Raw genomic sequence first — 15,180 nt, 5'->3', positions numbered from 1 at the left:
TTCTTGTATTGTCCTGTGGTTTAACGCATCATTGTAATGCATATTCACTGCAGGATTTCTAAGAAACAATTATTTTAATGGGGTATATCCACATTAGCAAGCGTTAAAAACCACTGCTGTTGCAGTATGAGCAATACATATCGTGAAGCTCCAGAGGAATAAACCAAAGCGCACAAAAATGCGAGTGTCATGCAGCTTTGTGAGTTTTTGACACACTTTAATGCATCTCTTAGCATTACGGGAATGCCTGCCAGACAGGAAATGCAAAACAGGTTTGTGTTTTGTGTTATGGAAAGAGAAGAAAATGCAAAAAGAATGTATTAAACTCACTCAAAAACCAACTGAACCTTGTGTGTGTGTGTGTGTGTATGTATATATATTCTTGGTGCTTTACAAAAAAAAAGGGTGTGCAAAGTCTTAACATTTGTTTTCTTTAGAAATGATTGAAAAGCCTGTCCCATTCCAGGATGCTACAGAGGAGGACACTTTTCTCTATGGGGAGCAGAGGTTTCTGATGCCCCCTTACAAGTCAGACCTAAAGGGGACAGGCTTTTCTATTCAGGCTGTGGAAGCTTTCTAAGGTAAACTGTAGGATGTTTGCATGAGCTTTTAGAGTGTGTATGAGTGCTTTTTGCTGCAGATGTGCTCATTACCGCAGGACATGTCGCCGTGATTGGAACCCAAAGCTGCAATTTTCCTCCTGCAGTCTTCTGGTAAATTATACACATAGTCAGGACATTCTGCTTGTTGGAGTACTGGCCACATTTGAGGAGTCAGCAGATATATTCCATGAAACATCACACAAAGTGACCACAAGAATCTTCTACAGATCTATGGCAAATGCAGAAATGGTAGTTGAGGTTTGTAGTCTATCTTTAGCTTTCCACATGAGGGAAATAACGAGTAAAAATTCTGAAACGTGATGCTTTTTGTAGTTATGCATAATCCTATAACCACGTAAGCCCCGGAAGATTTTACAGCCTTCATGACCAAGCCATTTTTTGCTAGTTAGCTTTGCGCTACTTTACCTGGTAATTGCGTGGTCATGCAATGCTGTACCCAAACAAAATTTGTATCATTTTTTTTCACACAAATAGAGCTTTCTTTTGGTACTATTCGATCACCACTGTGTTTATTTTTTGCTGTTTAAATATAGCAAATCCCCAACATTTTGAAAAAAATACAATATTTTTTACTTTCTGCTCCAAAAATATATCCAATAAAAATCAAATGTATTCATAAATATTGGCCAAGATGCATTTTGCTATATGGCTTTGATAACAAAAAAAACATCAATAAGTGTATATTGATTGGTTTGCGTGAAAGTTATAGTGTCTACAAACTATGGTGTGTGTGTGTATATATACTGGAATTTTTTTTATACTACTAATGTCGGTGATCAGCGAATTATAAAGGCACGGGGGGGATTGAACTGACTGACTGCCACTGACGTCACCAGTGGCGCGATTAAGCCGCCTACACACGACTGTTTTTCGTGTTTGTAAAAAATGACGTTTTTCAGGCTCTAGAAAAAATGCTCTAGCAAAGCGTGTGATGTACAACACCTACGACGCCACTATAAAGGGGAAGTTCCATGCGGATGACGCCACCCTTTGGGCTGCTTTAGCTGATTTTGTGTTGGTAAAAGACGATTCGCGCTTTTCTGTCTGTTACAGCGTGATGAATGTGCTTACCCCATTACAAATGGTAGTTTTACCAGAACGAGCGCTCCCGTCTCATAACTTGCTTCTGAGCATGCGCAGATTTTTCACGTCGTTAGAGCCCACACACGACCATTTTTTTACAACCCGAAAAATTTCAACGTTAAAAACGTTGTTAAAAAATATGTTCGAATTTTTTTTTGCCCGTTTTCCAGAACCCGAAAAATGCTCTGAAGCCCCCCCACACACAATCGTTTTTAATGACATTAAAAAAAACTTAAATTTTTACAACCCGAAAAACGATCGTATGTACGCGCATTACAATAATCGGTGATAATTTCATACACTGTCACTGTACTAATGACCCTGGCTGTGAAGAGGTTAATATCTAGGGTGATTAAGGTGTTAAATGTGTGCCTAATAATGTGTAATGTGTGCTGATTTTTACTACATGGCTCTCTTATCTTTGCTTTGCTGAGATAAGAAACAAATAGATTGTTCCCTCTGTACAGAGCCCTGTGTTGATTGTCAACACAGGGCTCTGGGCTGTGATAGCGCACAGCCAATCAGAAAGTCCTGGCCGTGACTTATTGGCCAGGACTTGCTGGTATCACAGTGAGTGTTGGTGGGGGGGACGCATGTGTGTGCATTAGACCCAGAAGCAAGCAGCGACATACGCCCACTGTCAGCAATAGAACCCACCTTGGGGAATCGGGGTAGGTAGCATCAGCAGCAGGACGCAGAATGGAGACTTCGGGGGTTAGCAGTGTTGTCTGCAGAATATACAAAGGAGCCTAATAATTGCTGAAACTAAAAATAGTTAAGCCATGTCAAAACAGAGGCTATGACTCGAGATAAAATATCCATCTTTGAGAATATATGGATTTAACGGGTGACGCTGCATTCATGATATGCGTTTATTATCATGTACTATCCCGGGGGCCCCTACTACCTCTCATTTCTTTCTTCCCTATTTTTTCTCCTACCTAAGATTACTTTTTGTTTTATCTTCTTTCTTAAGGGTAGGCAGTGTTGCTTGCAAGACACAGACGTGAGAGGGTAAACCATGTCTCTTGCTGTACACCGCTACACGGAAGCTGCGCTGATCATAGCTTGTAGAGTTACAACATAGAAAGTGTCAATGATGAAAGTGAAGGGTAGCAAAAAAGTGGAAAGTGACAGATCAATGGAAAAGGGGGAAGTTCCTTCTTAGCTTTCTTTCATAGTAAAAATGGATTATGCCCGTTTTTGGGTGCATATGTCATCGGCAAAACTTAATGAATAATCAGGAAAGAGCCTTCAAATCTTGCCAATGTTATCTGTACATTATATTTTGCTGGTTTTCTCATGTATTGAAATATGGAGAAAATTAAGAGACAGATTGCCCAGAGCAGATTTATAATTGGGATATAACTGTAAAAAATCAGTATTTCCCTGGCGAGAACATCAAAAACTGCTTTCTGACCTTTATTAACTGCGTGTTGGGGTAAGAAGTTTGTCTTGCAGTCATGGAATATATCTGCAAATTGTAGAGGGGGTGGAGGAAGTATTATTATTAAATTTGTTATATTAATTAGAAGATGCAGCAGTTGATTATCTTGTCTTTACCTCTTTTGTTTAGGGAGAATGCAGTAAAACAAGAGCACATGGCCACCCAGGAAATGAACCACGTGGCCAATCACAGGCTGTTAATTCGGCCCGAGACTAATAATAATCAGCGAAATAAAGAAATTACTAGCAAAGTGGAGGAGAAAACTACTTGGGAGGCAGATAAATATGGCTTCCAGAAAGAGGGACAAGATCGACCTCTAACTAAAATCAACAGTGTGAAAATTCAGTCCTGTATTTCCGACTATGACATTCTGGCAACAAGCACAGGGCACTACAAGAGTGTTTACATAAATGGACCTGACAACCGAGTCCTAGACAGTCAAGGCCATATCACGGAGACCGATTCCCACCAGAACCACAGACCATACTTGTCTCATGGGGAGCCCGACAAGATAATCCAGAGGACCAGCTCCATGCAACAGCTGGAGCAATGGATACGGACCCAAAGAGAGAGAGGCCCTGAGGATGACCCCACTGGGTGAGAGACTTATTACAGCATTGTATTTACATGTCACTACCTTAAACAAAAAAACCTTCTTTACAGTACAGTCGGCAGAACATTTCTCAGCTGTTGAAAAGGGGAGGAAAGATAGGGATTTTGACAGTGCAGTTAGTATTACAGTATTGATGAGAAAGAAATCGCCTTAAATCAATAATATAAAATACAAATTTATTTTATTAAATACAAATTTATAAAAATAATGGTCCAATATGAATAACACAATATGGTGGTCACCAAATAGCAGAATTATGATTATGCCAGAAAGATAGCTATTTGGTGACCACCATATTGTGTTATCCATAGTGGACCATTGTTTTTATGAATTTGTATTTTTTTTATATTATTGAATTAAGGCGATTTCTTTCTCATCAATACTGTAATACTAACTGCACCGTCAAAATCCCTATCTTTCCTCCCCTTTTCAACGTTCTAATACTTTTGTTCGGGATGTGGTGCCTATATATTTGGGTGTTTTCATGGGTGTTTGGACGACTTTAAAACAATTAGAATTTCTCAGCTGTGTAAGGAGGCTTAGTGAGCTGGGGGTGGAGTTTGTGGGACGGAGGGGAGGGTTTGAGGTCAGCAGAAGGCAGGGCAACAGCACTACACTGATCTTCCCAGTGAAGGGCTGTGCGGGGAAGGGTTGGCAGGTACGCCAGGTATTTCACACAAAGGAAGCACTTAAAGAAAACCGGATTCATTTTCATACAAATACATAATACAACAGACCTGTATTAGAAATATGAAACGTTGGCATAACATACTTTAAACTCCAGTCTTATCTTCTGCCATCAGAAAATTGTCCTGTTGGTGCAGTCTTGATTCCGACCTTATTCAATGATTGTACATTTTGTGTTTATTTAGAGTCTTGTCATATCAAACATTGCCCAGAAATATGCCGAGTTATCGGGCTCAGGTAGTTCCACGCTATCCGGAAGGCTATAAGACATTGCCACGCAATCTGAAGACGCGTCCAGACAGTGTGTGTAGCACAGCCGGGATGGGATATGACCGAACAATGGTTCCTGGAAGCGCCACAGGAGATGAGAAGCGGAGGTCCATCCGAGATGATACAATGTGGCAACTGTATGAATGGCAGCAGAGACAATTTTATAATAAGCAGACAACTCTAAGGAGGCACTCTTCTCTGACCAGCCCAAAAACAATGGTTCATATCTCCGACCAGACCCTGCACTCCATTCCCCTGTCCCCGTCTCATGGCTCCATCTCTGGTTATCACACATATTCTCCACACCGGGCCTACAGGTCAGAGGTATCTTCACCAGTTCAGCGTGGAGATCTGACAATGGAACGCAGACCCAAAGCGCAAACCAGCAAGGTAATCATTTTGTACTAATCTTACTCATATAATTATATGTATAATAGGTTGCCTCCATAGTGTAATTATATACATTTTTGTTATTAAGTGATAAGAGTTGTTTTACAGTATTTAGGAAATTTGATTTGTTTAAAACAAGTGTTTCCGTTATGTCTTTTATTTGGAGAGCAGAAACGGGACCATAACATCCTGAACAAGGCAATGTGTGACAGAACAGGACAAAGTAAAAAATATGTTCTTAATTGAACAGTACAGGAGAGGTCACAGGACTTTGTATTCATAGACCATGGATTATATTTTGCTACCTTCTGGTGGCGGAAATTCTTTTTTTTGCCAGCGTCCAATCACCTGAACAAACCCATATATCTCTGGGTCCTGCAACAGCCACTCACACGTGTAAAGTTATCTGCAACGTGACCTCTTTGTTGGTATTTCCACCATGAGCCTGGACCTGGATTTTTAAAGGCCAAGTTCACATTTGGAACATGTTCCACCTGTTTTAAGGCAGCCTCTCCCCTCACTTCCCCCCTTCCTGTGACAGCGAATGGGGGCTCTTCTCCCCACACCCGCTGTCAGAATTTGAAAACAGCTCAGCAGTGAAGGGCTCCACCCACATGGCCACATCATTCAGTCACTTTTTCCTGTAAATGAATGCGTATAAGTTCCGCTAGCTATTGCAGCTGATGGCTTGTAGTTCTCAATGAACTGTGAGGGTGCTGGTTAGCATCCTTGTAGTTTATTGATCTTCCTACTGTCAGGTAACTGCCTGCCCATTTAATCTATGGGCAGACGGCTATAGTGAGAGTCTGCAGGAGCTTGAGATTGCACCCTGATCTGCTGATCTTGGGTGCAATGCTCGACAGGCTCCTTAGATTTAAAAAAAAATATGCAATTTTTTTTTTTTTTAACCTGCAAAACAAAATATGCATTTATTATTATTTTCAAAAGGTGAACTTATCCTTTAATAGGCCAGTGTTGTGGATAAGGGAAGGCATGTGGTAACATTGGTTCCTGGCGTTTGTTAACACTATTCACAAGGGAAAGCATAATAAGCAGGTTAGTGGGCAGAGTATTCTATTTATTGTGGGTACTGCCTGCCATTTTGAGTGATTTTAACACTTTTTTTCCACCTCATCGGTGCCCATCAGTGCCCTGTAATTGAAGAAGAAAACGTACTTATTTACCAAAAAAATAACAGGAAAAAATTAAAACTTTTTTTTTTTCTGTCTTTTTTTAGTTGTTGCGCAAACAAGCAATATGATTTCCTAGTATTAAGGTTATGAATCCACCATACTTCACGTCTCAAAAAATGAGAAAGTGTCAAGGTTACCAAAATGTGTTTTCTAATTTTTTGGTGTTAAAAAGGTTAAAAAAAAAACCTAGGAGTAGGAGATATATATCGTGTTCTACTCAAATGTGAAGTGTGGTGGATTCATACCCTTAACGTGAATGTAAACCCGATTCATGAAATTTGAGCTGGTCACATATATCTGCAGTGTTTTTATCTCTCTTCAAAGCCCTGAGTCCCCATGGCTTTCTCCTGCTAAGTTCCTTAGTTAATCAGCATGGTAACTTCTGACAAGTTCTCCAATAAACCAGCCTGAATTTTGTGTCAGGGTGGGTGCTATAAATTAGCAGAAAGCTCCTCTACTTGCAGGACAGCTCTGAAAGTCTCTGCCTATGTGGAGGGGGTGTGTGCCTTTCCTCCCATTAGCTGTCTCCCAGTGTAATCCAACACTAAACTACTACTGCTGAATAGGGATGAGCCGAACACCACCCCGGTTCTGTTCTCAGTAGAACATGCGAACAGGCAAAAAATTTGTTCGAACACGTGAACACTGTTAAAAATCTATGGGACACGAACATGAAAAATCAAAAGTGCTCATTTTAAAGGCTAATATGCAAGTTATTGTCATAAAGTGTTTGGGGACCCGGGTCCTACCCCAGGAGACATGTATCAATGCAAAAAGAGATTTAAAAATGGCAGTTATTTTGGGAGCAGTGATTTTAATAATGCTTAAAGTGAAACAATAAAAGTGGAATATTCCTTTAAATTTCGTACCTGGGGGGTGTCTATAGTATGCCTGTAAAGTAGCGAATGTTTCCCATGCTTAGAAAAGTCTCTGCACAAAATGTCATTTCTAAAGGAGAAAAAAATATTTAAAAACTGATCGTGGCTATAATGAATTGCCAGGTCCCAACAAAATTGCTAATTTTAAAGGCTTATATGCAAGTAATTGCCATAAAAAGTGTTTGGGGACCCGGGTCCTGCCCCAGGGGACATGTATCAATGCAAAAAAGTTTTACAAAAATTCAGTTTTTTTCGGGAGCAGTGATTTTAATAATGCGTAAAGTGAAATATTCCTTTAAATTTCGTACCTGAGGGGTGTCTATAGTATGCCTGTAAAGTAGCGCATATTTCCCATGCTTAGAAAAGTCCCTGCAAAAAATTACATTTCTAAAGGGGAAAAAAGTCATCTAAAACTACTCATGGCTATAATGAATTGTCGGGTCCCGGCAATACAGATAAGTCATTGAACCAAATTTTTTTTTTAAAAAGCGTGGACCCTTCCGGTCTGGTATGGATTTTAAGGGGAACCCCGCATTGATGTCCCCTGGGGCAGGACCCAGGCCCCCAAACACTTTTTATGACGACTTGCATATTAGCCTTTAAAATTAGCACTTTTGATTTTTCATGTTGGTGTCCCATAGACTTAAACGGTGATCGCGTGTTCGAACAAATTTTTGCCTGTTCGCATGTTCCGCTGCGAACCGAATCAGGGGGTGTTTGGTTCATCCCTACTGCTGAATGAGGAAGTGCAAATTATATTAGGATGTGCACGTTCTAAGTAGATATAAAGCTGAACACAGCAGATATACATTTTAAACTTATGTAGGAAGATTTGTTTAATCTCTTTGTATCATCTGAGGCTGTTAACTTCACTAGGGTTTACATCCACTTTAATGCTGGTAACCCATATGGCTTGAATGATGGGATGGATATAAATCTTTTTTTTACATGAACATCTGAGATTTTTTTTAATGTTAATTGCATATTGTTTGTATGATACTAATGATATGGTTCAGGTGCTTAAAGGAGTTCCACACATTTTTTGTTTTTTTAAAGTCATCAGCCCGAAGTCTCGGTTCTCTCACCCGCTTCTCCTCTGCGCTGGCATCACTCATGTGGTCACCTGGCTGTGACAGCTTGCGCCAGTCACGCTGAGCTGTCCTAAATGGCCGAGCAATCTTCTGGGACCTGTGATGTGTCTCAGAAGATAACAGGGAGGGAGGGGGAGAGGAGAAGTCGCCTAGGCGGTGCAGGCAGAAGTGGGAGCTGGGAACCTGACAAAACTTGGTACCCACTCCTCCCCTCCCCCCCCAAAAAAATGACATGCCAAATGTGGCATGTCGGGGGGTTAGAACTCCTTAAAGCGGGTGGAACTCCGCTTTGCTGTTCCCTTTTTTTTTTTTTTTTTTTTTTTTGTGTGCTGTGTTTTCTCCGTGTGACCCTATTTGACTTGATCGTTCTTAATTAAGATGTAACTACTCCTCTGTCTGAAGTTCTGCTATGTACTTATAAATATTAACTTTTACATCAATTTGATTTTGCTTTGATGAAGGCTTCACAGCTGAAACGCATCAGTATATACTCTGTACCTGTATCCATAAAGTATGTTTATTAAAGAGTGCACAGAGTTGCCAGCCTTTCCTGATTAAGATTATTCATCTGTGGGAATTGAACACCCTGGCTAGAGCACCAGATTCCAGTCCACGGACTTAGATATTCAGCAGTAGAGCTAGGGTATCATCTTTGCTTTTTACCAAGGTCTGGAGGTGGCCCTAGCAAGAGTTCTTGCCAGTGTCCAATCACTAGAAGGTAACCGCATATAACCTATGATCCATAAATACAAGTCCGGTGTCCTGTGCTGTACTCCCAAGATAATGATTTTAAGTTTTCTCTATTAAAATCAAAGTTACTCTTGGTGTATGGCGGAGTCAATTTCTGGCAAACTTGTTGGGGGGGGGGGGAGGTCTAAATGTATCGCTAATAGCACATATTTTAAAAATATGTGAGAGTTAATATTTCACAACTGAAATCCTAATACTGATTTTTATAGATGGAATGGCTAGAAGGGTCCCTCATTGTGAAAGGGCCCAATAAAAAGCACCATAGGATTGACCCTTATCTCTACTCTATTATTTAGTTTATGATATTTGAGTGGGTTTAGACAGGCTGAATGAAGAATTCTATCTTTAAATTGAAACATTCATCTACCTATAGTGACTTTTGGGTATGTATCTTTATTTTATTCCAGTCTGATTTTTTATGTACAAATAACTGTTGATCCTTCCAGTACATAGCAGCACATATTGCTGCTGTGGTCCATTTGCATCCCTCTGCTCCCAGTTGGAGCTACAGGATACCAGGCCGACACATGGTGTGCCTTTAGCTCCATAGTCAGCCTGGTTGACAAACTCACGACCCAGTCTTGCTTAACGGAGGTTCCTAGATGGTGCCTCACTGTCAGAACCTAAAGCCTGTCGTAGCGTGGGTCGCACACTGGACTGCAATACACATGTGCGTGCAGTAAAAGCTGGAGATGGACAGCCTATGTGGTCACATGGCATTTTATAGAAGAATGTTTAAGTTGCCTGGTGTGACTTCTAATACGTAGATTCACATAAGCTTTTATTATAATATTGGTGAATAAGGAGTAGATTGTGGACCTGATAGAAACTGAAAAATCATTGTTGAATTGGGTTTTCTAAAAATGATAGTTTTGCTTAAGTGAAAGAGGAGGAGGAAAGAGGAGACAAAGTCAGAATACACAGGCTGCATGCAGTCATTGTACAGGTTCTGTTGCCTGCCATGTGTCTCCTGGTGTCTTTCTGAAGCCGCCACACAAATCTTTTCTAATATTTAGTTACCTGTGTTGTAGCATGCTGGATGGTGGAGACTGAAAAATGGGGGCAAATGAGTAAAACATACGAAGCTTGATCAATGCACTGAATGCTTTTGTATTTGTAACATCATAATCTTTTCATCTCAGAATATAGATCCTATTCTTTTTTGAACACTGTATATTCTCCTGAAAATGACATGTAACTTTGCTCCATTTCCTGCTTCTGAATCTCTTGGATTTGTTCTCTGCGGAGTTGGCAGTCACTTTGACAAGGAAATATTGTGTTTTTACAGCTGGGCCTCGTTCCTGACAGAAGGTCAGTGCCAGCGGGATTGGCTCTTCAACCCGTATCACCGCAGGGTCTGCAAGGCAAAACTGTGAGTGGTGTATTTATCTGTAATAACAGCATTCAGTCCGTGTTCTGTGCACAACCTTCCACAGTCCTCTAACAAAATATTCACCCCCTGCTGACAATGCCACCAATCATCTCTCTTTATCTGCCGTATGATGAGAATCCGATTGCAGAGTTTTCTAATTATTAGTGTGACTGCTGGATGAATGACAGAGCAAAACGTAATGAGGATTGCCTAGTCTATTTTTATGTGAATAATGATCATCTTATTGTAAAAATTCCTGTCACCATTAACGTTTTAAATATGTGGCTCCTGTGTATAGAGTTTAGCTTCATCTGTATGTGGGGGGAGTCATAGCTGTGTTCTGCTTATTGACGCTGCATAGTAATTTTGTATTCTCATTATACTATCAGTTTGCTGGGACTGGGTACAGATTATAATCTAAATCTGGCCATACATGGATCGAAATTCATCCGGTTTAGCAGGGACCAGCAGAATTTTGATCCATGTATGGGCAAGGAGGTTGTACAGAAGTCGATAGTCTGATCAACTTTTGTAGAGCCGCCTTGTCGTATTTTCCTCGCTCCTTCATTGCCATCGGCTATAGCTGGCAGCACTGATCAGTGTATTTTGACAATAAGTGTCTGCCGTCAGAATACAGTAGCTCAGCTGGGAGGATTCTTCCATCCACATCGAGTGTGTGGATGGGGGAATGGAGTCCATTTTATTTTCATTCAACCCGCTTGGGGGGGAAAAAAATAATCTTTGGGCTGCTTAGGGGTGGTTTATCTTATAATTTCAGTGTCTTATTTCTCAAAGTTCTATACACTGTTGGAGAATCTACTAATTTGTATATGACAAGGACACATGGAAAATGTGAGTCAATTCATAATTTAATTTCAGATAGAGAAGTTATTCAAACTGTTCACTAAGAACTGTGTTTATAATTGGTATGCCGATCACCCCCCCAAATAGTGCTGTATTTGTATACAATAATCTAACAATACAGGACATAGGCTGGATATTCATAGTTCCTGGGTTATAGCCTGAAAGAAGCCGAACGTCGGTGCGCATGCGCCATATAGAGCCGCACCGACGTTCGGCTTCTTTCGGCATCTCGTCACGCGATGTATGCGTCGGTCGGATGCCTGTCCATCAATTAGGAACGCCCACCGCCAGCATCGTACCCGGAAGTGGCGGTGGGAACGAATATAACAAACGGTATGTACGGACTTTTTTTTTTAATAAAACCGGCCGATTCTAATCGTAATTTATTTGGGAAAAGCAATGTTAAAATTTTATTTTTAGGGGAACCACCGCTTTAAGTGATTGGATAATGGCAAAGCTTTGCTAGACACGCCCCCCCCCCTTCAGTATATCCCTATAATGCTGCCACACTGTAAAACCTCAGTATTTTGTTTGTGTTCTAAGGTGATGAATCTCTTCTCTCTTAGAAAAATAATTTCCTTAACTAGTTTATTATTTTACTTTGGATTCTTCATTTGGCTTCTGACTGTCATTGAATTCAACAATTTGAAGCAGTGCATCCAAATTGATGTTTTATTAAAGTGGATGTAAACCCTCACATATACCCAGTGAATCGAACAGCCTCAAGTGATGCACAGGGATGAAACAAATCTCTCTACATAAGTTTTACATGTATATCTGCTGTCTTTAGCTTTATATACTGTTAAAGTTCAGATAGTGTTAAGAGATTTTCTCTTCCTGTTCAACACTTCAGTAAAGCCTGGGCATGCAGCCAAGACAGCTGATTGGAGGAAAGGCACACAACCCCTCTACTCATAGTTTGAGACTTTCAGAGCTAATCATTAAATAGTTCAGGGCTCTGCTAATCTATTTATAGCATCCTCCCCAACAAAAAACTCTGCTGCTTTTATTGTATGTGATGGAGAACTAGTCAGGAGTTATCAGGCTGATAACAGAAGAACGGAGCAGGAGACAGCTAAGGGACATAGTGATTTAAAGAGAGATAACAAAGCGCTGCAGATATATGCCCAGCTCAAATTTCTTGTCTTGTTGTCAGGGCCTCACAAAGGACATTCTGCTTCAGTATCCTCTATTGCCAGGTGGATAAGACAACTTCACTCAATCGCTTACACTGTAAATAATAAGACTCCTCCAGCACTCTTGCATGCTTACTTCACCAGATCGATTGGTGTTTCCTGGGTATTTTGACATCAAGCCTTTGTTGCTCAGCTTTGCAAGACCACCAGCTGACCTTCAGTTCATACCTTCTCCAAGTGGAAGTCCAAGCCTTTCTGCAGATGCAGCTTTCGACATCAACGTTCTTGCAGCAGCTCACTGAGTTGAGGCCATTGACCCATGTAATTGGTGGCCTTTTGATACAGTTCTGTGTGGCTTGTTGCTCACCCTCCTTAATCATTACTTGAGGGTGTCCCAGGGTCTATGGAATATCAATGCTGTGTCCAGTATGGTACGATAAGAGGAATTTTGATTTACTTGTAAATTCCATATCTTGATGGAACACATGCCACCATTCCCTCTGTTCTTGTGTTACTATGCAATGCTTGGTAACAAAAAACTGAGGCCTCACGGAATGTGGTAGGGTTATAGGAGTATGCCCTGAGGACGTGTCCAGCAACGCTTATGTCACTGTCTAAAAACCTAAAGGTACTAACCTATAACCCAGGGTCTATGAATACCCAGCCTGTACTATACTCCCAATATATGGAATTTACAGATAAGTCAAAATTCCTTGTTTCAATTATACAATTAGTGTGGCCACTTCTTATCACGTCCACATTTTGCAGTCGGTTATAGGCAAGTCTGATATGACCGCTCAAGGAGTCAATGTATAACAGAGATCATTAGATGCCACAGTCTGCAGTCCACTGAACGCTGCAGCCTGCAATATGAAGCGTTTATAAAATGCAGGCTGATTTCTGTGGAGCCTGCAATGCTCTAGGGAGTTCTTTCTACGTAAAACTGCAGATTCATTCATAATTTATTGGAATAAACAATGCTTTCCTTGCTTCAGAGTCTCGAAGCAAGTAGAGCTTGTGTTATTTTGTCATGCAAATGCTCTACTGCATAAATATGACACTGCTTCTAACCACTGAATGGTTGCAGTAAGGCTATTCCAATGCTTTATAAATGGGGCTCAAAGTGATTCTTATGATTGGTCATAACTTCATAGCTTACAAGCCTCTAGTTCGTTCAGGGCTGGACATATACTTTAGGCCAGGTAGCCAGTCTGTGGTAGCGGATAGTGTTTTTGAGCCTTTTGTATTACTCTCAGCATAGTCTCCTCAACTGATAGTGGGAAGACTGACTTCTGAATATTAAAGGAATTGCCTAAGCATTCTTAGGGTGGATGGTGTGTCATGTTTGTCTTTAAAGTATTCGGAAATCCAAGAAAATTCCTTACTAAGCTAAAATCCTATCGTCCACCGCAAAAGCCTGTGTCCCAGTTCCATAAGAAGTACTGGATGCCCAAGTCCTCAGAATCTGCAGGCAAGTCCACTTCACAGTGAAGGGGCACCCACACTTGTGCAGGTGGGCAAAAGTCTGTTGGCCTTCGCGTGTCCGTCTGGAATCGGGAGTCTAAAGCCTCATACACACGATCAGACTTCCATTGGACAAACCTGTGGATTTTTGTCAGCAAATCTGATTACAGTAAGGACAGAAATGACCAGTCAGCTAATCTAAGCCTGCTGAGACGGTTTCTTTTAATATTCAGAAAACAGCCCATCAGTTGAGGAGCCTAAGCTGAAAGCATTACAAAAGGCTCAAAAACATTAATGGTCAACGACCACAGACTGGCTAACTTGCTCCAAGTATATGCCCAGCCTTGAACTAACAAGAGACTGGTAAGAAAATAATTTTACAGGTAAACCAAAAATAGAATTTCCAGCTGCTGCATTGTTTTCCCTAGGATATATTCACTGAGCGAATGGTTAGGCCTACACAGCCCAAGACGCACCCGATTATAGCAGGTGAAATTCCAATCAGAGCTGTGTATGACCACTCCTTTTTTTACAATGTTGTATGTACCAATCAGTTTTTTCCTGTGTGAATAAATCGGAAAAGCCTGATTGGCTGCCAGAGCAACCCAGGGTATTTTTACATTTTAAAGCGGACCAATGGATATTTTGTCATGTGAATTAGGGGAATCCTTCAGAGACCATATCTGTCATTACTTACTGTTTGCGGGCCAGGCTAAGAAAGGGGAGGAGATAACTGAGAACTTCACCTTAAGCGTTCACATAAATGGGGGTGTCCATGTCTGACCCAGCGATTTTTGCATCCCCATAAGGCTGCTTTCACACTGGGGCTACGGGTCAGTTAGCGGAGCTTTACCGTTGTTTTATTGCCGCTATCGGGGAGCTTTTAACCCCTGCCAGTGGCCGAAGAAGGGGTTAAACCTGCCCATGTCGTGGCGCTTTCGGAAACACTGCCAATTCATTCCAATGGGCAGGGGCAATGTGGGAGGGCTGTATACAGTGCTTCTACACCGTCCCAAAGATGCTGCTTGCATGACTTGTTTCCCATCCCGCAAGTGCACCGCCCCAGTGTGAAAGCACTTGGTGGAGAATCCCTTGTTGGCAAGAAGAGAGGGTAAGACGTTTCTTGTAGTTAGGGACCAGGTTTGCACACATCTCGGGAGGAATTTTGGTCCATTTCCAGCTCTCTGCTGCAACATTGTCGGTATCCAGTGACGGGTGATCTCTCCAGTCCAGCGATGAGAAGATCGTCCGGGATCCAGAGCGCAGCATCGTCGACCGCCTGTCTCCACCGGAGACAGCCAGTCGAATGACGCTGCTGA

General features: G+C 41.3%; 1 protein-coding gene across 15 annotated transcripts in view; it reads left to right on the top strand.

Moving 5' to 3' along the window:
* PLEKHA5 (pleckstrin homology domain containing A5) overlaps window positions 1-15,180 on the top strand; it is a 200,522-nt gene that overhangs the window by 121,478 nt on the left and 63,864 nt on the right. For 14 of the 15 annotated variants that reach the window (XM_040345469.1, XM_040345468.1, XM_040345467.1 and 11 more), the window contains 3 exons: window positions 3,283-3,750; window positions 4,639-5,113; window positions 10,314-10,397. In XM_040345469.1, the coding sequence (XP_040201403.1) occupies window positions 3,283-3,750; window positions 4,639-5,113; window positions 10,314-10,397 (1,027 nt within the window). The remainder of the gene's footprint in view (window positions 1-3,282; window positions 3,751-4,638; window positions 5,114-10,313; window positions 10,398-15,180) is intronic. The other variant, XM_040345479.1, reaches the window with a different exon arrangement.

Source organism: Rana temporaria, chromosome 3 (assembly GCF_905171775.1).
Source record: "Rana temporaria chromosome 3, aRanTem1.1, whole genome shotgun sequence".
Classification (NCBI taxonomy): domain Eukaryota; kingdom Metazoa; phylum Chordata; class Amphibia; order Anura; family Ranidae; genus Rana; species Rana temporaria.
Note: the sequence above shows the minus strand (reverse complement) of the source record. Positions and strands in the feature narration are given on the sequence as shown.